Source organism: Erythrolamprus reginae, chromosome 3 (genome assembly GCF_031021105.1).
Source record: "Erythrolamprus reginae isolate rEryReg1 chromosome 3, rEryReg1.hap1, whole genome shotgun sequence".
Classification (NCBI taxonomy): Eukaryota; Metazoa; Chordata; class Lepidosauria; order Squamata; family Dipsadidae; genus Erythrolamprus; species Erythrolamprus reginae.
This window is the reverse complement of record NC_091952.1, coordinates 215,731,857-215,758,895: the sequence shown is the minus strand read 5'-3', so window position 1 is coordinate 215,758,895 and position 27,039 is coordinate 215,731,857. Positions and strand designations below refer to the sequence as shown.

General features: G+C 39.9%; 2 protein-coding genes and 1 long non-coding RNA gene across 8 annotated transcripts in view; 1 reads left to right on the top strand and 2 right to left on the bottom strand.

Moving 5' to 3' along the window:
* C3H8orf34 (chromosome 3 C8orf34 homolog) overlaps positions 1 to 13,766 on the bottom strand; it is an 86,460-nt gene extending 72,694 nt beyond the window's left edge. For all 3 annotated transcript variants that reach the window (XM_070747892.1, XM_070747893.1, XM_070747894.1), the window contains exon 1: positions 13,163 to 13,766. In XM_070747892.1, the coding sequence (XP_070603993.1) occupies positions 13,163 to 13,231 (69 nt within the window). In that variant the 5' untranslated portion in view covers positions 13,232 to 13,766. The remainder of the gene's footprint in view (positions 1 to 13,162) is intronic.
* The window catches only part of LOC139165030 (uncharacterized), an 86,949-nt gene continuing 73,573 nt past the window's right edge, over positions 13,664 to 27,039 (top strand). For 2 of the 4 annotated variants that reach the window (XR_011558730.1, XR_011558727.1), the window contains exon 1: positions 13,664 to 13,989. This is a non-coding gene — a long non-coding RNA (uncharacterized lncRNA). Of the gene's footprint in view, positions 14,003 to 27,039 lie in introns of all 4 variants that reach the window. The other 2 variants (XR_011558729.1, XR_011558728.1) reach the window with 1 other exon arrangement.
* PREX2 (phosphatidylinositol-3,4,5-trisphosphate dependent Rac exchange factor 2) overlaps positions 25,422 to 27,039 on the bottom strand; it is a 114,541-nt gene continuing 112,923 nt past the window's right edge. Inside the window, exon 40 of the mRNA XM_070747896.1 lies at positions 25,422 to 25,726. Within this exon, the coding sequence (XP_070603997.1) occupies positions 25,681 to 25,726 (46 nt within the window). The 3' untranslated portion in view covers positions 25,422 to 25,680. The remainder of the gene's footprint in view (positions 25,727 to 27,039) is intronic.

Genomic DNA, 27,039 nt, shown 5'->3' with positions numbered 1-27,039 from the left:
GCCTTGGGGGGGAGTGAGGACTACAACGCCCAACATTTGCTTTGAGGGGGATTGAGGACTATAAAGCCCATCGTTTGCCTTGAAGGGGGGAGTGAGGACTACAGTGTCCATTGTTTGCCTTGGGGGGAGTGAGGACTGTAGCACCATTGTTTGCCTTGAGGGGGAGTGAGGACTACAATGCCCATCTTTTAGACTCCCAGCCTTGGCTACACCACCCTTTAGCCTCAAGTTTGGTGCTCTGCGATCCTCTTGGTGACATGTCGGCATTACCCAGAGCTTTTTACATTGGCACAGCCTGCACTACCCATCATCCACCGCCCCAGCTCCTTGCAGCCCCCTTGTCAATGGGACTTGTTCTATTGTCCAATGGTTTTCACTGGGAAGTCTCTTAAATGGCACAGACTACACCACCCATCCTCCCCAAGCTTGGTTACCCATCACCCATCAGCCCTAGGTTTGCCTGCCTTGCAACCTCTTATTGATGGGATGTGTTGTACCGCCTGATGCTTTCCACTTTGCAAAGTTCCTTAGATAGCATGGACTACACTACCCATCAGCCTCTCCAGGTGGAGTTTACGTATAGTTTTAAACATTATGCGTATAATTTATCTTCTGGTTACCTGTTATTTATTGGTATTATTGTGAAAACAAATATTTTTCTAGTGTGGTGCAGGAGTATTTTGTCTTTATCCTTTGTGCCATCTTATTGCTGCTTTTAATACTGTTGATGGCAAAATTAATAATATTTTGTTAATTTGGTGTATTTGCACTGTTCTGGTTATTTATTTATATGTATGTAATATGTTGATGTGACTTGAATATATTTTCTGCGTTATTAACACATTGGTCAAAAACTGAGAGGCCAGCGAACAGACATGTGGAATCAGCGCGGCTTTACTAAAGCTGAATATATGACAGAGCTGGTGGCCCTAGCAGCTGCACTTTATAATGTTATATTTGTTATATGTTGTGTTGTCTAGTAAATATTTGTATATGTTTACAGTTCACTGTGCTTTCCTTTATGATGTTATATTTGCACTATAGTAATAAACATACTTGACCAAAAGATTTAACAAAATGACTCACATTATTAATCTGTCAAACAAGTGTACCTTGTAGTGGTAGGGTTTAATTTTTTTTGTGAAAGGTAAATTTAATACATAATTGGTATGTCACAAAATAAAGTAGTTTTAAAATGGCAGGGGGGCCCCCAGACACTTAGGCTGTATGGGGCCCCAAAATTCCTGATGGCTGCCCTGATTACTATCATTAAGTGTTGTAATTTATGATTCTTGACGAATGTATCTTATCTTTTTTTATGTACACTGAAAGCATATGTACCAAAGACAAATTCCTTATGTGTCCAATCACACTTGGCCAATAAAGAATTGAATTCTATTCTATTCTATTCTATTCTATTCTATTCTATTCTAGTCTAGTCTAGTCTAGTCTAGTCTAGTCTAGTCTTATTATTCTTAATACTATAATTGCTGTCCTTAACTTATTGTGACAAAATACATTATTTAAACCTAAATAATTCATCTGAAATACGTCAAAATTGATAAACAGAATTCTTTATAGAATAGAATTCTTTATTGGCCAAGTGTGATTGGACGCACAAGAAATTCATCTTTGGTGTGTATCTCGCAATGTATATAAGGAGAATAAAATACATCCATCAAGAATAAAAAGATACAACAGTGATAGTCAAGGCTACTAAAAAGCTATCAGGTATATAGGAATATATGAACCGGGGTGGCGCAGCAGTGACTATAGATCTGAAGGTTAGCGGTTCAAATCTCATCACCGGCTCAAGGTTGACTCAGCCTTCCATCCTTCCGAGGTGGGTAAAATGAGGACCCAGATTGTGGGGGCAATAGCCTAGCTATTGGAGGGAAAAGGGGTGTCCTACGTTTTTTTGTTTTTTTTTGTTAGTGTTAAATGTGGTTTGTTCGACCTTAATGAAAATAACAATTAGACACATATGATAAGAACACCTTGTCCTGTCCATACTGTTTTGTATTGTCTTTGTATATAGTTTTGTATATATATTCAATAAACACTATTTTTTGTAAAAAAAAAAAAAAAGTGCTATTGCTAACATGTTGTAAGCCGCCCTGAGTCTAAGGAGAAGGGCGGCATAAAAATCAAACAAACAAACAAATAAATAAATAAAAAATATATATTTCTTCGTTAGAGCTACAGTATATACTACAGTCTTCAACTCTTCAAGTACATAAATGCAAGACTCTTAAAGTAAGGGACAACAAACTCTTGTGGTCATTTTCAGTATTTATTCCTTCAGTAGTAACCTCAAATGCACCTGCAACAAGAGAACTACTCAAGGAAAGAATTATGACTCGGAGAGAAAGCATCGAACAGTTATATAACTTAATTAAACTTACATAAACATTAAAACTGGTGAACAAGCAGTCTGCCTAAGTTTCATCATTAATCAAATCTTGGATAAGGGAATTAGATTCATAGCATGTCATCCAAAGCAATCAAGACACATGTATTTTGCCAGTACAATCACGTATATCAGCCAGGTTCCATTAAGATACTTCAGGTTGGATTCTAAAAGGTGCCTTCTCAGGTGTTCCAGCAGCTGATGCCAATGGCCAGAAAAGATGCAGCTGCTTTAAAGAGTGCAACCAGTTTCCATCCCACTCACGCACAACATGAAAGCACATTTTTAGAATAGGCGCTTTCATTTTCCTGAAACACTATATAACCATAGTTGCTATTATTCTTCGGACCTTCTGTAACAACCAATATGTATGTTAGTCACAGACAATTTCTCAAAGTCTCCAATTACTTTCTTAGCATTAATTTAGCTCTGTTATTTATTTTCCAGAGAGACTTCTGCTCAATATTCCTAGCCCTTAAAACACATAGATCTATACACAAGATCATATGCTGCAACGTCCTTCCGGTCAATGACTACTTCAGCTTCAACCGCAACAACACAAGAGCACGCAACAGATTCAAACTTAATACGAATCGCTCCAAACTTGACTGTAAAAAATATGATTTCAACAATCGAGTTATCGAAGCGTGGAACTCATTACCGGACTCAATTGTGTCAACTCCTAACCCCCAACATTTCTCCCTTCGACTCTCCACGATTGACCTCTCCAGGTTCCTAAGAGGCCAGTAAGGGGCGTACATAAGTGCATTGGTGTGCCTTTCGTCCCCTGTCCAATTGTCTTTCCTTTCTCTCACTTATCATATATATTTTCTTTCTTTCACATATTCTCTCCTCTAAGTTCACTTTACCCTTATATATATTGCTACATGTCTATTTTTCTTCCTATGTATTTGTGTATTGGACAAATGAATAAATAAAAATAAATAAATAAAATTCTTATATTTCCTTCAACGTTAGTCTTAGTAAGAGCCTTGGTGGCACAGTGGTTAGACTGCAGTAGTGCAGGCTACTTCTGCTGATCACCAACTGCCAGCAGTTTGGTAGCTCGGGTCTCAACAGCTCAAGGTTGACTCAGCCTTTGAGGTCAGTAAACCCACATTGTTGGGGACAATATGCTGAGGCAATTGTTTGGGGTAATATGCTAAGCGTGTAAACTGCTTAGAGAGGGCTGTAAACCACTGGGGAGCGGAATATTACCCTAAATGCTATTGTTAGTGTAGTAGCTGTTTTGTTCTTTCACAGAATATTTCAGGTTACTTTTTTGGTTGATTATTACCTGAATGGAATTGTCATATTTCTATGTAATCCATGAACCACAATTAGAAAGAACTTATGAGGAACCTTTATCACATTATTGTGCTAGCTAGACAAAAGTCAGATTTCCACTATACAAAAACTGGATTTCAACTATATGCTTTCTTCAATACAATAAATATAAAGACAATTCACTTCACTCCTTCACTCCTCCACTCGAAACAGAATACCCTATGAAAATAGACTAACAATCCTGGGCCTAGAAAGCCTACGGCGCCTGAAACACGATTTGAGTATTGCCCACAAGATCATATGCTGCAAAGTCCTACCAGTCAATGACTACTTCAGCTTCAACCGTAACAACCCAAGAGCACGCAACAGATTCAAACTTAATGCGGTTCGCTCCAAACTTGACTGTAAAAAATATGATTTCAACAATCGAGTTATTAAAGCGTGGAACTCATTACCGGACTCAATTGTGACAACTCCTAACCCCCAACATTTCTCCCTTAGACTCTCCACGATTGACCTCTCCAGGTTCCTAAGAGGCCAGTAAGGGGCATACATAAGTGCATTGGTGTGCCTTTCATCCCCTGTCCAATTGTCTTTCCTTTCTCTCACTTATCATATATATTTTCTTTCTTTCATATATCCTCTCCTCTAAGTTCACTTTTACTCTTATATATATTACTACATGTCTTTTCTTCTTCCTATGTATTTGTGTATCGGACAAATGAATGAATGAATAAATAAATAAATAAAATTAAAAATAATGCATAAATTATTATTTTCTCCCAATGTACAAAGTCTTTGATGGGGTTCTTTTGCAAATAGCAGCTGTAGCAAAAAATAAGCAGCTGGGCAGGAAAAAACATCTACTTTAATTCATTTTAGAATTGGTCTATTAAGCTGGAAGATATTTTAGAGCAGTGTTCCCCACAATGTTGGCCCTAGAGTGCAGGGGGGGGACATGCATGCACGCTCTGTAGAATGCAAAATATGGTGTACATGGACTGATAATGGCTTATGGACAGGGCTTTTGCATCCCAAGCTCTACTGTACTAGTTGTTGGTTATCAATTCAGGAAGAAACAGAAGGTTTCAGGTAGCTCTGGTACTTATTTCATTCATGGGATGATGTAATGTCACCACACTTTAAAGGAGACATAGAAACTCTGGAAAAGGTACAGGAAAGAGCAACCAAAATGATAAGGGGACTAGAAACCAAGACATACAAAGAGAGGTTGCAGGAACTGGGCATGGATAGTCTAGTGAAAAGAAGGGCCAGGGGGGACATGACAGCTGTATACAGGTACTTAGGGGTTGCCACAGAGAGGAGGGGGTCACACTATTTTCCAGGGTGCCAGTAGGCCAGACGAGGAACAGCGGATGGAAGCTGACCAAGGAGAGATTCAACCTTGAAATAAGGAAGAACTTCCTGACGGTCAAAAAGATCAACCAATGGAACAGCCTGCCAGCGGAGGTTGTGAACGCCCCAACTCTGGACATATTCAAGAGGAGATTGGACTGCCATCTGGCTGGGGAGGTGTAGGGTTTCCTGTTGAGCAGGGGGTTGGACTTGATGACCTGCAAGATCCCTTTCAACTCTAATTAATAAATAAAATAAAATTTTAAAAATGTTACTTTCTCCTTTATCTCCCCCTGCTTGCCCAAGCTGGCAAGTAATAGGAAACTCTTTTTTCAGTATTTTCTCATAGAACCCCATAGACCAGTGGTTCTCAACCTTTTCTTTATCCTCTTTAAATAACATTTGTGGACCATGGCCCCAGACCCCACGTCTTAACTCTATCCTAACATTTCTTCAAGCCTTTGCATATCCCCTATGACAATATCATGGTCCGCCAGGGACCTGTGGACCATAGTTGAGAATAACTGATGTAGACAATAGGCCCAATACAGTGTTTAAGTTGTTTGCAGCCTGATGTTGACCTACACTCCAAATAGTTTTTCTGATTCTTTGTAGGCAGGCCAATAGAACACAGAAGTTAATCAAAAGAGTATTTTGATGGCAGCAGACCCAGATATGCCTAAATCTTTTCACAAGTGACAGCTCAATTGTATTTCCAGGATGGTATATTTAGGCAAATGAGGTGAATAAAAAGAACTTAGAAGCAAATTATATTAACCGCTCCAAACTTGACTGTAAAAAATATGACTTTAATAATTGGGTTGTCGAAGCGTGGAAATCATTACCAGACTCTGTAGTATCATACCCTAACCCCCAACATTTTACCCTTAGACTATCCACAGTTGACCTCTCCAGATTCCTAAGAGGTCAGTAAGGGGTGTACATAAGCGCACTAGAGTGCCTTCTGTCCCCTGTCCTATTGTTTCTCCTATATCTTGTATTTCTTCTCTACTATATCCTCTATAACCTTCATTGTGTATTATTGTGTATTGGCCAAAGTAAGTAAGTAAGTAAGTAAGTAAGTAAGTAAGTAAGTAAGTAAGTAAGTAAATAAATAAATAAATAAATAAATAAATAATATTGTGTATACCATGAATGGAAGAGTAAGAGTTGGAAAAAAGAAAAAATACAGACCATATCAAAACATATAGTAAAGAAGGAATGTATAGGTTAATAGGTGAGAAGGCATAATAATTAATGACTGAAAAACAAAAAAAACCAATGACTACCAGCCATTACATCTTTGCAGTGATATTATAGATTATACCTGCCCTACAGGAATGGAAGCAGAGGTTTAGTTTAAGTCAAACAAACTGTCAAAGAAGAAAAACAAGCATTAGCTGATTATGTAAAAGACAGCCAAGGATTGATTCAAATTAAAACTTCGAACATAATGTACAGGGAACAAAACATGAATATTGAAATAATGTAGTAAAAACAGGAACGGAACGCTGGCAAGGATTGCATGGTCAATTTCTACAAAAGATCAAAGTAAAAGTGGATAAAGAAAAACCCGACGATGGCTTAAACTTGGAACACTAAATAAAGAAACCAAAGAACTTGGCTGCTTAAAAGGAAGCTGTTCAAATTAATACAACCAAAGTCAGAACTTTAAAAAAAATCATCAAATGCAAACTGTACAAAGAGGCATAAGAAATGGTAGATCACTCAACTCATGCAAGTAGATTGAACCAAAAACTATCAACAATAACATAAAAGTCATCAAAATGATTTACTGGAATATTTGTCAAAATTATAATGTGCCAATAATAAGCAACTGATATATAGTTGAAAAGGTAGTTGAAATGAACATATCCAAATATTGTTGGATTTCTTGATACAAATTGATTAATGTCTTGGCACATACTTATCAGATTTAACTGATAAAAAGAAGTAAGTGTGAATATTTGATGTGGCAAAACTAGCGAATAGCAGAATAGAACTCAAAGAATTAGAGAAGACCACAGAGGTGCGAAACAAACAAACAAAACCAGCTGGCTGATCCCAGTACTTATTGGCACATTGGGTGCTATACCAAAAAGCCTTTGGCAATACTTACAACATTTGCAACATTGACAAAATTTCCACCCGTCATTTACAGAAGGCCACACTTCTTGGATTTGCACATATAATACGCCAATACATAGAAACATAAAAGATTGATGGCAGAAAAAGACCTCATAGTCCATCTAGTCTTCCCTTATACTATTTCCTGTATTTATTTATTTATTTATTTATTTATTCATTCATTCATTCATTTATTTGATTTGTATGCCGCCCCTCTCCGGAGACTCGGGGCGGCTAACAGCGACAATAAAACAGTGTACAATAGTAATTTGGTATTAGAAATGATTAAAAATCCATTAATATAAAAACCAAACATACATACATACATACCATGCATAGAATTGTAAAGGCCTAGGGGGAAAGAGGATCTCAATTCCCCCATGCCTGGCATCAGAGGTGGGTTTTAAGTTGTTTACGAAAGGCAAGGAGGGTGGGGGCAGTTCTAATCTCTGGGGGGAGTTGGTTCCAGAGGGCTGGGGCTGCCACAGAGAAGGCTCTTCCCCTGGGTCCCGCCAGGCGACATTGCTTAGTTGACGGGACCCGGAGAAGATCCACTCTGCGGGACCTAACTGATCGCTGGATTTCATGCAGCAGAAGGCGGTCCCTGAGTTAATCTGGTCCGGTGCCATGAAGGGCTTTATAGGTCATAACCAACACTTTGAATTGTGACCGAAAACTGATCGGCAACCAATGCAGACTGCGGAGTGTTGGTGTAACATGGGCATATTTGGGAAAGCCCATGATTGCTCTCGCAGCTGCATTCTGCATTTTATCTTAGGATGGATGGATGTTTATCCCAGGCATGTTTAAATTCAGTTACTGTGGATTTACCAACCATGTCTGCTGGAAGTTTGTTCCAATACTCAGAGATTGCAATATCCTAGGTTCTTGGAAAGAATTCAAAGCCAATGGAGGCTAACACCAGCTGAAGAACTAGCAGCTATGACTTCACATTGTTTTCTATGTAATAATACTTATCAAAGAACCTAGATGGACATGAAATGTTACAAATACACCAGATAGCTGAAGAAGAAACAAAGGCATTGGAAGAATATCTGAAGGACAGTGAAAAAGATGCAATGAAATTAGTACACCATGAACGTTGGCTGAATATGGATGAGAAGAAATTAGCCTATAAGAAAGGCAAAATGAAGAACAGAAATGAGACATAGCAAGGCAAAGTATTAAATGGCTGATACGTCCACAGACAAAGCAAAAGAGCAGAAGATCTGGAAATGGCTAAGAGGAGGAAAGTTGTAGAAAGGGGCCAATTCTGGCTGCAAGACCAAGTCTCAAGAACAAATGCATACAAAGCTAGAATTGGGGTGACACTAACAACAAATGCTGCCTCTGCAAAGTAGCTGAAGAAACAGCTGCTACAAAGGTTAAGTACTTAGCTGCTACAAAAGGTTCATCCAGATTGACTACAAGCAATGGCATGACAAAATAGCAACAATGGAGCATTGGAAGAACTGCAAGAAATACTGTGTACCTGCAAGGAAGAACTGGGGAGACTACAAAATAGACAAAATAATAGAATGGCGGCGACCAGGTAAAAGATGAGGCTCTTGCTCTAAAATGCCCACCTCATGCTTACAACGATAGGATTGCCGCAAAGCACCGTGAATCTAGGAAACGTTCACCCGCTACATCCCTGCTTGTGAGATCCTTGCTGCAAATCTCTGCTACTGCCCCCAATTACCACGAAGCAGATAAAACCATCACCAGGAGGCAAAGCCGCCACTGGTAGGCAAAGAAAACCATCGGATCCCCGTCACAAATCTCTGCTACTGCTGCTAATTCCCTTAAAACAAAGTCGCTACCGCCACCGTCTCACCGATACCACAAGCCCCCATCACTACTATTGCCGCTACTGCATCTACTTCTAATTACCTCTATCACAGCTGATGATACCGACGCTGTGACTGCTTCGGATCCCTCTATTCTATCATCTTTAAAATCCCATATCTTCAAATTCCTTTTCCAACAGAAACCACAACACAATAGACTACAGTTTCAATCTACACCATTGCAAGAATCCCCTAAATAATGGGACACCTAAGTGCAACTTTAAAAAAAGACAACTATGAACTCATAGATGCCAACCTGCCTACTCTTGATTGACAAACTCTATTCTCTGGCTGTAACACTGCTGATGACCTCTATTACATCTTCTTGCTCAAAGTCAAAAGAACTATCAGACTACACGTACCACTAATAACACCATAACCAAGAAAAACTATCCATATCAATAAGGAATCTACAATCCAAAAAAAATATTTTCTGGTGGGAAAACAAAACAGGCTATGTTCACTACAAAAATATATTCCACCAAATAAAGATGGAATGTTTTTACTATCACAGAGGAAAACCTTCTTTGCACCAAATCCAACCGCACCTTCTACAGCTTTGTAAATAACAAACTCAAGGACTCGAGACCCATCCCACCACTAAAAGGACTCAACAACAAAGAATGCTATGATGAAACAGTCAAAGCTAACCTCTTCAACATATTCTTTGGCTCAGTCTTTGTCAACAGCAATCGCCCAAAATTCCCTAGTCGTACCACAAATACTTACAACTATTTAACACAAATAGACTTCACTGAAGACAACATTGAAAAAGCATTACGTGGCCTAAAACCTTATCTATCAATCAAGCCTATGGACTATGTGCATACTTCCTTAAAAAGTTCTCCATAGCCATAGCTGAATCTAAGCATTGAAAAATCCTTCAGGACCAGTTCCCTACCAAACCTATGGTCACTAGCCATGGTCATTCCCATCTTCAAAAAAGAAGATCCCAGTCTAGTAGAAAACTACAGACCACATGGAATCAATCATAAACCAATATGTTACCCTTTACTTAGAAACTAACAACCTACTCTAACAATTTGGTTTTAGAAAAAAATTATCCTGTAACCTGCAACTCCTACACTGCAAAAACATATGGACTAGACATCTCGATCAGGGAAAATCAATAGATGCAATTGACATAGACTTCTGTAAAGCCTTCTACTCAGTGGTTCACGATAAACTACTTCTAAAACTGAAATCCTATGACATCTCTGGACCCCTACATGACTGATAACTGCATTCCTGTCAAACAGACATGACAAATGGTCAAAATATGGAGTGCCCTATCTAATCCCACTCCTGTTAACAGTGGTGTACCCCAAGGCAGTGTACTAGGACCAACACTTTTCATAGTATATATAAATGACCTTTGCAATCACATTACAAGCAACTTGTAACCAATGATGTAAAACTCTTCAACACCACTGATAACACTGCTATCCTCCAAAAAGACCTTGACATTGTGTCAGAATGGCCAAACATCTGGCAACTCCAAATCTCAACCAACAAATTCTCTGTCCTACACATTGGCAAAAAGAATCAGAACACCAAACACAAGCTGAATAGACAAGACCTTGCAGACAACCCTCACTCTGTAAAAGACCTTGGAATACTCATATCAAATGAGTTGCAAAGTCCACTGCAATAACATCACCAAAAAGGCTTCAAGAGTTGTTAACCTAATCTTACACAGCTTCTTCTCCAGTAATGTCACACTACTAAAACTTTCGCCAGATCAATGTTGAATACAAGTCATCTGTCTAGAACCAACACCGCACTTTGGACATAAATACATTAGAAAGTGGTCCAGAGATACTTTACGAGAAGAGCCCTCTACTCCTCTACTCGCAACAGAATATCTTTTGCAACCAGACTTGAAATCCTAGGCAGAGAAAGCTTAGAATTATGTCACCTTTGACATGACCTAAGCATAGCTCATCAAATCATCTGCTACAACATCCTTCCTATCAATGACTACTTTAACTTCAACCACAACAACACATGAGCATACAATAGATATAAACTTATTTATTTATTTATTAGATTTGTATGCCGCCCCTCTCTGCAGACTCGGGGCAGCTCACAACAGTAACAATAACAGTATACAATGTAACAAATCTAATATTTAAAAAACAATCTAAAAACCCATCATTTAAAAATCATACAATACAAGCACACCATACATAAACTATATAAACTCAAAGTAAACCACTCCAAACTTGATTGTAAAAAATAGGACTTCAGCAACCAAGTACTTAATGCCTGGAACTCACTACCTGACTCTATAGTTTCGTTAGCGAACCCCCAAAACCTTACTCTTAGATACTGTTGCTCTGTTGACCTCATTCAATTCCTGAGAAGTCAGTAAGGGGCGTGCATAAGTGTACCAGTGTGCCTACCATCCCTGTCTTATTAGTACCCATCTCATGTATATAAACAGTATATACATGAGTATGGTACACTAAATATATACTACCAATATGTATTTGACAAAATAATATTTTTTTTAAATGAAGGAGCTAAAGTGTTTTGGAAATTTAATATTCAAACAGGTAAGCACCTGCTACGCAACACTCCAGACAAACAATTGTCAACAAGAAAGGCAAAAAAGTCTGAGTAATGGGACATGACAATACCTGGAGACAGCAGAAGAAAAGAGAAAGTACTGAAGAAAAATCCCAAAATGCATAAACCTGCACATAGAAGTAGAAAAACTACAGGGAAAGAAACATGTTAAGTACTTTGGGTGTAATCCCACAACATCTGGAGCATACATGAACACCACTGGCATTGCCAAAAATCACCATCAGACAACTCTACTTGGAACAGCATATCTTGTGGAGATACCTTTAACACCACCACCACCCTCAAAAAAAACATCCATTATCCCTATACCTGGAAAGGGCTTGATAGGCGGATAAAAATGCCAAGTCCACTCTAACTATCTGGTTTGTGATATACACTATAATGATAATACTGTACTTTATTAAATTTGTATTCTGCCTCTCAGTGATTGTGGACAGTCCACAACTGTAAGAAAAATTAGTATAATAATCAATAAACCATAAAAAGCAAATACTGTACAAAGCTAGATAATCATCCTTACCACTGCTGCTTCAGGCACTTCTAAAACGCTTGAGTAGATTGTTAGTAATGTGATTTATCATTATCCATTGTGTATTGAGATTTTTTTTTTGCCTAAACTGTCCAAATAATTTGACCAATCTGTGCTATTTAATGCCTGTGCACTGGGAAAAAGACACCTGCCACTTTTTGAAACTGGAATCACACAAAGCACCTGCATAAAACGAAAGACAGCGAAAGACATTGAAATAAAGATTAAGACTAAAAGTTAAGGAAGATTTATGAGTCAGTCCACCAGATGAATCCTCCATTGCTGGATTCCTTGTGGGCAAAGCTGCTCTGTCTGAAGACAGCAAGTAAAAGTGAATTAGGTGGTACAAATACCAAATAGCACTGTTTTTAACAGGGCAGATTATGAGACCGCGTTGCCCAACTGATCGGAGTGGAAAAGTCGAAAATGTCCGGAATGATGTTGGGAGAGGAGGAGGCGGATATGTCCTTAGCAGTCTTGACTTTATGTACGGTGTGTTTGGGTTGTATGATTGTTTTTTAATACGGGTTTTAATATTGGATTTGTACATGATGTTTTACTTGGTGTGAGCACCTCCGAGTCCTCGGAGAAAGGCGGCATACAAATCTAATAAATTAAATTAAATATGCCTCGGCGATTATTTAGTTAAAGCCCGCTGGCCCACAATCGACGCCCAAGAAAAGCAGCAAGGTGGTGGAGGGACTCCGTTGTAGTGGCCGTGGGTGAAACACAAGGTGAAGATCCGACCGGTCAGCGGAGAACATTTGATCTCTCCGGTCGCCAACAGCCCACCAGCGATTCGAATCCTTCGGCAATAGGGATATAAAGCCACCCGCGCCGCTTTGCTTCCAGCAAGCAATCGCCGTTTCCAATGAAAAGCAAAACTCGGAGTAACTTGATAATGACCCGGAGCGCACTTGCCCGGCCGGCCACTCGCGCCACCCCCACCCCCCGCCCGAAGCACTTCAGTCCAAAGCCCGGGAAGCTGGAAGCGCTCGGAGGGGCTCTTACCTCGAACAGGGGCCCGATCTTGTTCCGTTCCAGGTAAGCTTGAATTCTGTTTTGCTGACGAGACGCCATCGGCTCGCCGAGGAACGAAAGGCTGGTGATGGTTCGCGCGCTGCTGCTTCTCCGGCGGCTCCTGCTTCGCCTTTTCGCCAGCGCGCTCCACAGAACGGGCAGGTTGGGCAGGGCGGGGGGGGGGGACTGTGGTAAGGGCGAGTCCGACAAGCGGCACCCGGTTCTGAAACTACTTAGACGTCCGGTCCCCTTTTAGAGCCGAGCTCCAGCCAGCGGGCAGGAAATCCCGGCCATTCTCTCGCTCTCTTCCGCGAAGGTTGGAACCGGGGAAGGCGCGGGCAGGTTGCGCGGCGAGGAGGACGCGGCGGGAAGAAGAGCTGTGTGCATCGCCTTATGCAGGCGGCCGGTTCCTTAGTTACAGGGCGCGCAGCCCCGGCTTCGCTTCACAACCACCTCGCCAAGCTGCCGCCCTAGCGACAGCGCCGCTCGCGAAGCCAATGGCAACGGCGCTGCTCTTGCCGAGCGGAGCCAGGCGGGGGAGCCGCTACAAACTCTCCGACTGCGACGACGACCCGCGGGTTGCTCTCTCTCTCTCTCCCTCCCTCCCTCTCCCTCTCTCTCGGGCCGAGGAGGAGCGGGCTGGAGGGAAGAAGAAGCCTCCGGAGTGCACCGCGGCTGCCCGAAGCCGTCGCCGGGCTGAGGTGAAATGCGCTCTGAGGCGGCGGGCGCGCGCTAACGACTTGGCGGAGGGCTGGGAACAGCGCCCGTTCCTGCCCAGCTACGGCGAATACACGGCGTTTCTCTGTCTCTCTCACGTGGTTTGTAATTCGGGTACTGTATTTCTCTTCAGCTCTCGCCCAGCTTCTGCTTGGAGGAGACCGCGACGGCGGAGGGGGGGAATCACATTTTCGAATAGCGAGGAGGGCGTTATTGAGGGAAGGATGGGATCCATTCACAGCCTTCGGAGTTACGTTTCTTGTTCCTCGGGTGCTGGTTATCGGTAGTAAATACGCACCTCCCGTCCAATTGGCAGGTCAGAACTGTCCCGTAACTGTTATTCAGGGGTGGGCTACTGCCCAGAGGGGGGGGGGGGGGCGCAGTGGAGTAGCGAAAATGGAGCTCCACCCCAGAGCACCCCATTTGCACTGAAAGAAAATGCATAAACCACGCCCACAGTGTGATAGTAAAAATTTTGGTAGCCCTTCACTGTGTTACTGTAGTGAAACCTTCGATTATTTTGAAATTAAGCCCCACTCAGTGATGGGCTCCTATAGAAAAATTTTGATTCCCCCCCCCCCCCCAATCCGGGCTCTGGATATGTTTTTCCTATGGCAGTAAATGAGGTTGAATGTGTATAATTTTAGAAGAGCTGTGTGTGTGTGTACATATAAATACAGTTTATATAGTAGATAATGAACAGTATATTTTTGTGTGCCTGTGTGTAATATGTATGTATACTGTACATATGGCATATATACATAGCATTAAATAGTATGTTTTTGAAGTTCAGTAATAGTAAAGATGGGGAAATTGTATCTCTTTGAGACCAGGAGAGGCCAGGCACCCTAATCCCAGGGGTGGGCTATGAGCCAGAATGCTAAATTGCACTCGCTACCACGGCTCGCCCACCACTGCCTAACCCTAACCCAAACCCTTGACGCGAGTGATATCAAGTTGGCCACCTTTCAGCCAGGCGCATGACCTTTAAGCCATCTCCGGTCACATGATTGCCAAGCCACTCTCATCTGGTCACATGGCCAGCAAGCCACTCCCACAAAATAAGCCACGACCATAGTGTGGTAGTAAAAATTTTTGCAGCCCTTCACTGGTCTCACTGATGTCTCTACGTTTGTTTAGGAGTAAGGATTGTACGGCTTTTTTTTTTCCTTATACAAGGATGAGCTTCATCTATTGGAAAATTTATATCATGACCAGCCCAGGCTTCAAGGAAATTAATACACAAGTGGTTGAATAAGGAGAAACCAAATAATTTATCAGCAGAATTCAAAAATCGTATTACAAAATCCTTATATCCTATACAGTATATTAATACTCAAGCAAAATAAATACTGTAAATTCAAGAGGTGGATTGTTTGATCTTGAGTCTTGGACAAATTCTGCATACATGATTTGTACAATCATTAATATATTGTGAAAAAAATTTTAAAAAAATGTTGGACAAACTGTAATGGCCTGGTTTGAATATGATACTTAAGTTATAATGATAGATTCTCCAAAGCTAAAATAATAAAAAGTTATTATTTGGTTTGGTATGGTGAGGAATATCACTAACTAGGTTTACATAGAAGTAAGCCATAACATGGTTCATTTGGTTTTAGTTTAGTATGTTGTGGGAATCTAGCCATTAAAATATATAAAGCACATTTTATGGCTTAGTTTTTCTTTAACAAAATATACCATATTTTTTGGAGTAATAAGATACACCTTTTTCCTCCCTAAAAGAGGCTGATAATTTGGGTGCATCTTATACTCTGAATGTAGCTTCCCCCCAGCCCTAACTCGGTGCTAGCGATCTTCCCAGCTCCTACCTTGCAGGATCTTTCATTGTTTCTCTCTGCGAAGAATGTTTTCCAAACCCTAACTCTTTGCAGAGGGTTTTTTTTAATTCCTCTAACTTGCTCGCATAAGTTTCTTTCCAGCTCTAACCAGGTGCTAACAATGTTCCCAGCTCTTATCAGCTTGCAAGCTCTTTCATTGTTATACTCTCTTCAAATAATGGTTTCGAGCCCAAAGTCTTTGCAGGGTTTTTGCATTGGTCTACTTGTTCCGAATGTTTCTTTCCAGGTGCTAATGATGTTCCAAGCTCTTACTGGCTTGCAAGCTCTTTCATTATTACTCTCTACCAATAAGTTTTTTTAAAGCCCTAACTAGGGGATAAAATAATGTGCTGAAGCTGGCCAGACTAAGGAGCTAGCCAGATGAATACCTGGTAAGCAGATTCTTTTCCCTATTTTCCTCTCCCAAAACTAAGGTGTGTCTTACGCTCTGAAAAATACGGCAGTTAACAGAAATCACAAACTTAGCCCAATGTGAGACCAATTACTTGTACTTTGTCCTGTGGTGGTGAAAATGTTCACTTTTAGTCTGTAGCGAAAATAATGGATCTGTTCTGCTGTAGGTGTTTGGAAGCTGTTATTTATACATCCATTTACTGGGATATACAAGCTGTGTGATTCCTATATTTTGTTCTTCATGAATTCCAACACTGGGGGGAAATGGATATTGTGATATAATTAGCTTTTATTTTTACCATTCCCCCCCCCCCAAATGTTTCGTATTCTGGTGTGACAATCTGCAAAAGTGTTATCTTCTGTTTAACAGTCATATAAGTTGTTTTTACCAATTAGGTCAAAGCAGGAGTCCCCAAATACTTTAGGATTGATAGATATATATGAAATGTTGAGTATGTATCATGGGCTCTTTGGATAAATGTTCCTTTATTTACAGTACAGCTGCCCTGAGGGACACATAGCCAGTTAGAAAATACTAGAGCTATGCACACCATTGATTTCTTAGAACACTGACACAGATTCAACCTTTGGAAGGCTTAGCAAAGCTACTTTGATTGGTTTTCCAGATTGATTTTTATGTGTAGCCACAAAGAGTTTCCTGCGAGAATGCCAGTAAACTGAAGTGACTGCATGGATTCACTGCAAAAACAATCAAGAACAGCCTTTGAAGCAACTTTGCCAAACTTTGGAAGGCTCAGTAGCTCATTGTTTCAAGGATTTTTATACCAATTCAGTTTGAATAATTCTGCCCTTGGATTCCTCCATGGGTATTCCAAAATGATCATTACTATCTTTTCTATGATGAAGATGTAATATATTTTAGCGAAAATTGACTCAAAGGTTTGAAGCTTGTCCCCTTGTAGTTCATTTTTGTTAGCTAGTTTTCCTATGAGAATGGCTCAGTGGTTAAAGACGCGGAGTTTGAGACCTGTGTGTTGCACAATGGAGTGAGCTCCTGTTCCTGCCCCAGCTCCTGCTCCCCTAGCAATAAGTAAATGCAAGAAGATTAATAGATACCACTTTATGGAAAAGCATTTTGTGTGCCTTTCATGTATAGCCATGCTGGCTACAAGATCACGGAAAATATCTTCAAACAATGCTGCCTTGGCCAAGAAATGGAGATGAGTACTATGCCCTAGAGTCAGACACAACTGGACAGAGGAAAAAATATTTGCCTTTACTTTTATTTACCTAGTTCATCCATAGTGAACTAGGTCTTTGGGTGGAGATCAAATACAAGTGTGTGTGCAAAGTGGTTGATTAGAAAAGATAGGATTGCTGCAGTACATGTTATATGACACACTATTGCCACCAGCGGATACCAATGAAGTTAAAATTTATTTATATTAAAGCGTCATTAATTATATTCCCCAAATTTGGGAGTTCGCCTATTTAGGAAAAAAGTTTATAACATGCATTGACTGTGCAAAAAAGATGATATATACTTGGAAGGATACATACATGGCTGACTGAATTGTCTTATTGAAAGTTATAAACTCTCAGCCTCTGGAACGGCTATATATTAGCTGACAGATAAGAATAGATAATGTAATTCCAGGTTTAACTTGGTAATTAAAAATTGACTATACTATAATAGTTTTACTATTGTAAAAAAAGGGAGAGATGTTGTGGATTTTATTTATGACAGGTCACTTAATAGTTCAAACAGAACCCCCCCCCCTCAAATTACCTACAACACTGTTTCAAAGTTATGATGGCTGTAGTCACCCTGTAGTCATTTGCCCATACAAAAGTATCCCCATGCCTCTTTCCTCCTCCATCACTTGGGACTAGATTCCATAGTTTTAAGCTGCAAAGCATGTGGAATCAGTCAGCACAGATTCACTAATACCAAAATGGTGATTGCATTTCAATTGTAATTAATAAATACTATATTATAATTGTTTGGATTTCATTTACAATTTCACATATGTAACTTGGTATAGTACATAATGACCTGTTTTAATGTAGTATATTGTGAGAACAATGTTCTCTTTAATAAGAAACCAGTGGATGGAGATTAAATGCAACCAATATTTTTATTTGAATGCACTACAATGATCACTGGGCTTTTTGCCAATGGACTGCAGGAGAGCAAGTCCAAAAAGAAACAACTCTACAGATAATATATGTTTGGCTTCTAATGCCACGGAATGATAAAAAGAATATTTCATGTTCAATTACACCAGAATCCTTTTAATAGATAAAATATTGAAATTACCTCCATGTTATTTTTCACATTAATGAGTTCCTTTTAAATAATACCAACATGTACAATAAACAGCATTTTTTATTACATCCATATTGTTTCACACCATACCATTCATACTTAGGAAAGAGCCATCTGGTCTCATTTATCCATCTCCATTCTCATTTGTTATCTATCTGTCAAGGAGACCCCAGGTAGGTAAAGAGCATCTGCTATAATTCAAACCCAACTCTTTGGTTAAAAAAAAGTTCATAACCCACAGTCCATCAGGAAAAAGATGGTTCAGCAGCTTCAAATATCTATAGCTGTTCTTTCCAAGTCTAGGTGCTACATATCAGAGACAAGATGGTTAGTGGCTATTGCAAGATTCACGTGACCTAAGTCAGTACAACAATATACTACAGGGCTGCTTGTGCTCCCACTGCTGCCAGTCCGCTGCTGTCAGAGTGCTATCAACTGCAAGACAGAACTACTCTTATATGGTCACGTGACCAATGGTATTCTTGCGTGGACTCTTCCACTAACAAAAAAATGCCACCAACTTCCTCTAGTACAGTGATGGCGAATCATTTTTTCCTTGGGTGCCGAAAGAGCGTTTGTATGCACTATCGCGCATGCGCAATGCCCACACCCATAATTCAATGCTTGGGGAAGGTGGAATCAGCTTTCCCCACAGAGGCCCTCTGGAGGTCGGAAACTGCCTGTTTCCCAACTTATGGTGGGCCCAGTAGGCTCATGTTTCTCCCTCCCTAAGCTCCGAAGGCTTCCCTGGAGCCGGGGGAGAGTTAAAACATCCTCCCAGAGGCTCTTTGGAAGCCAAAAATACCCTCACAGAGCTTCTGTGCAAGCCAAAAATCAGTTGGCCGGCACACACATACACATTGGAGCTGAGCTAGGGCACAGAGTCCTTGGAGAGGGACGGCATACAAATCTAATAAATAATTAAAAAGGGCTCACGTGCCAGCAGATATGGCTCTGCATGCCACCTGTGGCACCCATGCCATAGGTTAGCTGTCACTGCTCTAGTATTTCCAGTTCCGTTTTTATCACTGCACTGGCCTACCAGAACAGTGCCTGTTCTCCATAACTGCTGATGTCTTTCCAGAGGGGTCCCTTGCAATCTCCAATGACTAGGAGGCAATCAACAGGTACCCCTCCTTCTCGAGTCACCCAAGGACCTCACAAAAGCCCCAATCAATGTTGAACTAATTGAAAATTTTTTATTTTTTTTCCTGACCCCGTGTTTGTTTTGCTCTTGGAAAGCTTGGGGAACTTATATATGCATACTCTTTCAATTCCATTTACAAGCCTCTTATCATCCTAATATTATCCAAAACAAAAACCACCCACAAAGAGGTTTTATTTTTATTTATCAATGTTATGAAACAAAAATTGAAATACATAATATTTTACTGAAGACATCAGGGAAGCTATTAATTTATATTGTAAATGTTTTCTTATTCTATTTTTCTTTTGCAAAAACACAGCAGTGTTCTAGACTTTTGAGTAATTAAAAAAATATATTCTTCTGCATAACCTAAAACAGAAAAGGGTTTTTTATGACAGATGGCACAAGCATTACTTGATTTCTTACACTATATACAAGCTACAGATTAAATAATATTGCTGCGATTTTTTCAAATAAGGAGGAAATCTGCACGAATTGTAGAAATAAAGTCTACTATAATAGTATAATGCTGTAACAATATGGCCATAGCCAATAGCAAGATGAGGGTTAAATACAGAAATATTTCTAGGCACCTTAGAATATAATAATTGTTCTATTGAACTCTAGGACAGGGGTTTATTTTATCTGGCTGGACACTAAAAGGCAGGATTTAATTGTATGAAAATACTTATAACCTGAAAATGGCTCATTTTATCACATCTGAAGAATGTGATTTTTCCAATGACCATTTGAAATGCATTAACATTTTAGAAAACGAGTCCTCAAATGCTGATACTGCAACTTCTAAAAGAATAAATGGATTATGCAGCTCAATCTACCCAAATAACCTAGAACTAATCAGGGCTAGGGTTGAATAAGAATTAAATATATGTAAACTAGGGAACTAGTTTACATTTCAGAATTTGATATATTTACATTTCAGACTTTAATATATTCAGCTATATAATTTAAATGCTGCAAATGTACACATTTAAATATCAACAAAAATCAGATTTTTAAAGAAGCTTATGCAAAGGATGTTTAAAATTCGGTAAGTGAATTATGCCTCTGGATATTAAAAAGTAAAGGATTTGTTTTTTTATCTATAAGGCATCATTCAAACTCTTTAACACACGTCATTCTGGGATCTGGACCTCATTGTATTTTATTTTATAGTACATATATGAGTATGAATTCCCACTGCTATTCAACATTTTCGCATAAGCTTTTTACTACAATTTAGTATTTTTAATCTGACATCCATTTATATTTAATTCACCATTTGCTATTGTGCCAATAAAGAATGTAATATAACTAATAGTTTATGATGAAGAAAAGAGCTTTATGTAATGCATTTGCTTTTGAATAGAAATATTGCACTGTGTGTGTGCCTGATTACTTGATTATATTGTTGCCGGACCAGCATTTGCATGTTGTGGTAATTTTCTTTTATCCAAAATGCACATACATATTAAAACTTTGCCATTCGTCTTCTTGTCCTTCGAGAAAATGCAGCAATAGGAAGAAATAATTATTAATTATTACTTTGAAGTTTTTGGGAGAGCGTTTTGTTTTGTTTTTGACTGAGTTAAAAATCATTATAGGAAATCAGTGCGACAGCATGAACTAACAATGAAAAACTATATTGGCCTTTTGTCAGGTAAAAACTCTGTATTATAACAGAAAGGTTACAATTCCACTGGGTTTTTTTCCTAATTAAAAACTGGTGCCTGACCACTGAGTAAATACAAATTCATGTTATTTGTATTTATTCTCTTCTATTCCTAATGGATATAACGTAATAAATAGCTATAGCAATAGCACTTAGATTTATATACCACTTCACCGTGCTTTAAAGCCATCTGTAAGCAGTTTACAGAGTCAGCATAAGCATTTAATATGGATTAATACAAAATACCCAACAATTTCTACTGGATCAGACAGATGCTTGCTCATTTATTACTTGGGACTTATTGAATTCATGGGAATTTTATTTATTTTGGAAATATATACACTTTCAATCTAGACCAGTGGTTCCCAAAGGGGGTGGTACCACCCTCCTGGAGGGCAGTAGAATGACTTAGTGGAACACTAAGAGGCAAGGGGGAGACAGGGGGGACTAAGAGTCCATGTGGAAGGAAGGAAAGCATGTCGGGGTAGCGGGGAAGAGAGACAGCAGCCTACTCGGTCGCCATGCTTAGTCGCCTTCCACATGGCCTTCCTGGCGGTCCCCCATACCCGCTTGCTTTCCAAGGTTGGTGTCCAGTCCTGCTCAGCCAGTGGGTGGACAGGTGGCCTTTGGTGGAAATGCATATACTGAGGGGTTGCAGAAGGGTAAGCAGATGTCCCAAGGCTGCTGCATGTGGGCCCACCCCATTTCTGCAAAGATACATCCCACTCCCATTGCAGGGCGATCCAAAGAGGGAGGGGGATGCTACAGAAAAGGCCACCTTCCACACCTGCCGGCTCTTGTGCTTGTGGCTCTGGAGCAGCTCACTGGCTTCTCAAACAGCCACCTGCCTGCTATCTTTGCAGATTTACTGGCGCCACTCTGGGAACTCAGCCCATGGCGTGGGTTGAAAGCCAGTGGGCTGCTCCGGAGCCTCAAGTCCTGTGGAGCCAGCACGGGAGGTATGGGTGGAAGGTTGTTTTTTCTCCAGCTTCCCCCTCCCCTCTTTAGATTGCCCTGCAGGACTCTGCATTTGCAGAAGTGGGGTGGGCTGTTTGCATAGAAGATTGGGGCATATGCACAACCCCCTGGGATGGAGAGTGCCCTGGCCCTGCTCAACCGTGCTTCTTCCAGCCCATCCATCCCACGGGGCCATGAACAAGACAATTAGCTGTGCCTCCTGCCTGGCCTACCTTGTCAGGCACTGCTGCACCAGTGGCTCCGCCCTGCCTAGTCCTGCACACTACCATTTTCTGGAGACAGACAGAGCAAGTGGGAACACGTGGGCCTGGCTGGTGCTTGGCTTACCTTCCTGATAAGGCTCAGGAACCATCCGGCATGTGCAACCGCCAGCACTCCAGACAGGGCCATTTTCTCCCTGCCCCGCCACAATCTCTGCCAGCCTAGACATCATGCTCTGGAATGGCAAATGACAGGAGATGTGCCGCTGCCATGCTGGAGCAGTTAGGGGACCCACACCCCTCGCTTTCCCCACTTTGGCTCTGGGATCTTCGCAGGCTGGGAAGCATTGGGGTGTGCATCTATAGAGCTCTGCTGGCTCAGGGGTCTACCGGCTTCCGGGCTTCTGGGAGCCATGGCGGGGCAGGGAGAAAGTGGGCGTGCTGGACAGTCTCTGAACCTCACCAAGAAAGTAAGCCAAGGGCTGGCCAGAGCACTTTCTTCTTTCTCCCGTCGCCGAAAAAGATAAATATTGGAAACGGCATGGATGTTTCTCATGTGCATTCACAAATTTAGGGATGTCATCACTTTCTCTCATCCAGATATACCTACATACATGGAACCATTTTATAAGCCATAAGCTCTATGTCAGGAATCTCCTGACTTGGAAGTTGGTGAGTAATTTGGAATTTTAGGAACATTTGATAGCTGCTGTCAAAGGTTATTTGCCTTGGGGGAGATTGCTTTATTCTGCAGAAGGGAGACAAGAAAGAGAAGGAGGAAGGAAGGATGGATGGATGGATGGAAGGAAGGAAGGAAGTGTTGTGACTCTTCTGCCTCCCATGCAGCTGGTCATGGATTCCAAAGATCAAGAGGCAGCTGTGGCGTGGTACCATTGGCCCATGCAGTTGCATCCGAGTCCAAGAGTGAGGAGGTTAGAGTGGATTTGGAGGCTGAAAGCCAACCGGGACCTTCTGCGCAAATGAGTGACTCAGGAGAAGAGTAGGAGCTTCTTCTTGATGCTAGGGCACGCAGAGCTGCCAGAAGCAGGAGTGGCTAAGCAAGAGGAGTCTCTGTATGAATAGAACTGTAGAACAATTGGCCACACCTTTAGACTATTTAAGGCTTAGTCACATGACGCTTCAGTGCAGAAGTCAACTTTCATTTTGTTCCAGCTGTTCGCTCCGACATCTCTTGGATATTATTGTTTCAATGATGATTTACAAACTGGCAATTTGGACTAATTACATCTGGGCTTCCTGCCAACTCAATGTAAGTCCATGAAGGAGATCTGTATGATCAAAGAAATGATCTGTTTGTCTTGGTTTCTGCTTGGATTGTGACACGTTGCTGGGGCGCTAATTAGCAGCTGGCACTGAACACACTGATTTCCTGATTTTCTGAACTTTTAAACCAAATTTCACTGCTCATAAAATGTCAGAAGTAAATGCGTAAATCTTGTAAAATCAATGTGTATGTACCTATTCCTGGGGGGGGGAGGGGAATCGTTGCTGGGACAGGGGAGGGAGGGAGAGGGAGGGTGGGAGGGAGGGAGGGAGGGAGGGAGGAAGGAAGGAAGGAAGGAAGGAACTTATGACCACAATTGAGCCCAATTTATGTACTCATTGGATTTCAAGCCCTGCATGTGGAATGGTAATGCTTTTCCCTTACTCCATGGGTTTTTAAAACAAAACCTGTTTTTTATATTTGAGATTAAACCTAATAATCTAGAGAATTAATAGCTATTAGATTCTAGGTTAGCGATTACTTTAGAACTAAATAAACCACACTGTTGTTAAGATAGGATAGCCTACAACAAACAAGTTACAAAAAGAGCTTAAGGCTTTTCTTTTTAATCATAGTAGATTCACACAGTAGATTCACACATACAGTTTATGTTAAAGCTAACACAAACTGTATATATCGTCCCTGAACATCAAGTCTTGAGTGTTGGGGGAAGAATGGAATATAACTACAAATGTGTTATTTTAAAAAATATGCCTTAATTTTAATACCTTAATAAAACATTCATTTTTCAGTTAGTTTTATGAAAGATAATTTTCAGTTAAAACATATTTGTTAACTGGATTTTTTTTTCTTAGTCAATGTTTGTGATTTCACAGAAACAACTGAGGTAGAAAAATGAGTAAGATTGAATATCTCATTTGAATTTTCTACAAATGCTCACCATGATCAAAACTTTGCTATCACAGGAAAGATCCCTGTCAAAAACCATTGAACAACTTATGAATTAGAGCACTCAACATAATTTTGATTCATCAATTCCATCTGTTGTTTCAGCCCCTCGCCTCCATTGGAACAAATTGGATTTCTTACATTAAAAATTACTGTTGCCAAACCAGACAGTGGAGTTTCTATGACTATTTGAGATATACATTAGGAAAGCATTTCAATATAGAATATATCTTTCATCACAGAATTAATTTAATAAATCATCCTAGGGATGAAGATGTTGCTTTTTTGAAATACGGTGATACCTTGTCTTACGAACTTAATTGGTTCCAGGACGAGGTTCATAAGGTGAAAGGTTTGTAAGACGAAACAATGTTTCCCATAGGAATCAATGGAAAAGCGATTAATGCGTGCAAGCCCAAAATTCATCCCTTTTGCCAGCCGAAGCGCCCGTTTCTGCGTTGCTGGGATTCCCCTGAGGCTTCCCTCTATGGGAAACCCCACCTCCGGACTTCCGCGTTTTTGCGATGCTGCAGGGGAATCCCAGCAGCGCAAAAACAGGCGTTTCGCTGGCAACGGAAGGTCTGGAGGTGGGGTTTCCCAACAAGGGGAGCCTTCACCTGGAAACAGAAGTCCGGAGGTGGGGCATCCTAGGGGCAGTGGCAGGTTCGTAAGGTAAAATAGTTCTGAAGAAGAGGCAAAAAAAATTTAAGCTCCAGGTTCGTATCTCGAAAAGTTTGTATGACGAGGGGTTCGTAAGACGAGGTATCACTGTACCACCTATAGTGTTTTTTCCAATCTTTATTTCTTTTTTCCATGTTCCTGCTCATACTTTGTTGAACACTTGGTATTGCTGAATCAAGCATTTAAAAACAGCTCAAGGAATACATTCATAGAACATGCATAGTAAATCCAGATATTTTTTTCCACAGCAGAAATCATTACTTTTTATTTACACAGTCACGTTTGAGAAGAAAGGGTTCTGTATCCATACTCAAAAGACTATTATCCTTCTCTTTGTGGAAACTGGTATATTGATTAATCCTCAGATAAGAATCTTTACTCTTCTCCAACAGGTGGGGGTGGCTGACATAGTTTGTACAATCTGCCAACAGAAAGAAAAATTATAATAACTCCTATGACATGAAAAATGTTCAAATATTTTTAAGCACTAAGTGCTTTTTTCCATTAACTATACATTAGTTACGTCTAAAGCAAAATACAGATTGTAAACCATAATAAAACTACTATTCTTAAAGCATGCAAAATTAACTTAATTTTTGTAAGAATTTTTTCATTGATGTAACTACAGTTATATTACTTACCATCTGGCTCTTAGTAAGCAGCACATCATTTATTTCAACAAAAAGAAAATATGTATGTGTTTCACTTCCAAGTTCCGGTCTGTTGCAGGAGTTCTACAACTTCCCAATAATCACCACTTCTACAAAGAGCAATTCAAATTTCGCCCTTTTCTTTAGTCATAGCAATAACAAATCATAAGCTAGACTAGACTTTTCTACTTTGTTAATATTATAATATTATATAAAATGACACAGGCAATGTCTGGTTCTTCCATGAATATAATTTAATACAAAATAATCACATAAAAATCATATTTCCTCTGTTGCTCAGCAAGTAAAATAAATTTAATATGCATTAAGATGACTAAATAATTCACTAAGCAGATATTTCAAAGATAAACTTTGTTCCATTAAACCGTATTATAATTAAGACTCTAACTTGTCTATACAAATATAAATAAATTATTTTTCAATAAAGTTATTACATTTAAATCTAGATGAATAAGGACAATCTGTAAGCAAAGTTGATTGTAATGAACTCTGTGGGACAAAAATATAACTCAGCCTTTAGGACTTGTCCATTGAAGTTTTATATGCATTAATTCATCACTGCATGAAAATAAATTCTCAGTAATCTAAACCAATAATAATTTTTGTAAAATAAAACGAAACAATATATTATTGGACAATTTATTGATCCCGATAAAGACATAGAAATAAAATGTAGCACTAAAATCCTTTGCATGAAATATAAAATCAAATACTTATGAAATCACTATTAAAATTAAACTTATATTCTAAATAAGAATATATTAAATGTCAGACCAATAAATAAGATGTAAGTCTACCCAAGCATTGTGGTTCATCTGAAATTCAAGGACTTCATGGGCATTATCATTCTCCCTTACAAGTTCTCATGTTACCAATATTCAGAGCATTCCCATAAACTTTAGTATTGCCAAAGTCTTTAAATTAAAATAGATTGACCAGGCTGCCTATTTCTAAAGGTGTTAGGATATGTGTTGTAAAACCAAATACGTTGACTTGTTTACAAGTTTTTAATGCTTGTAGACATTGGTCATAAGAGTTTTCCTGGGTTATAGCCAAATCAATG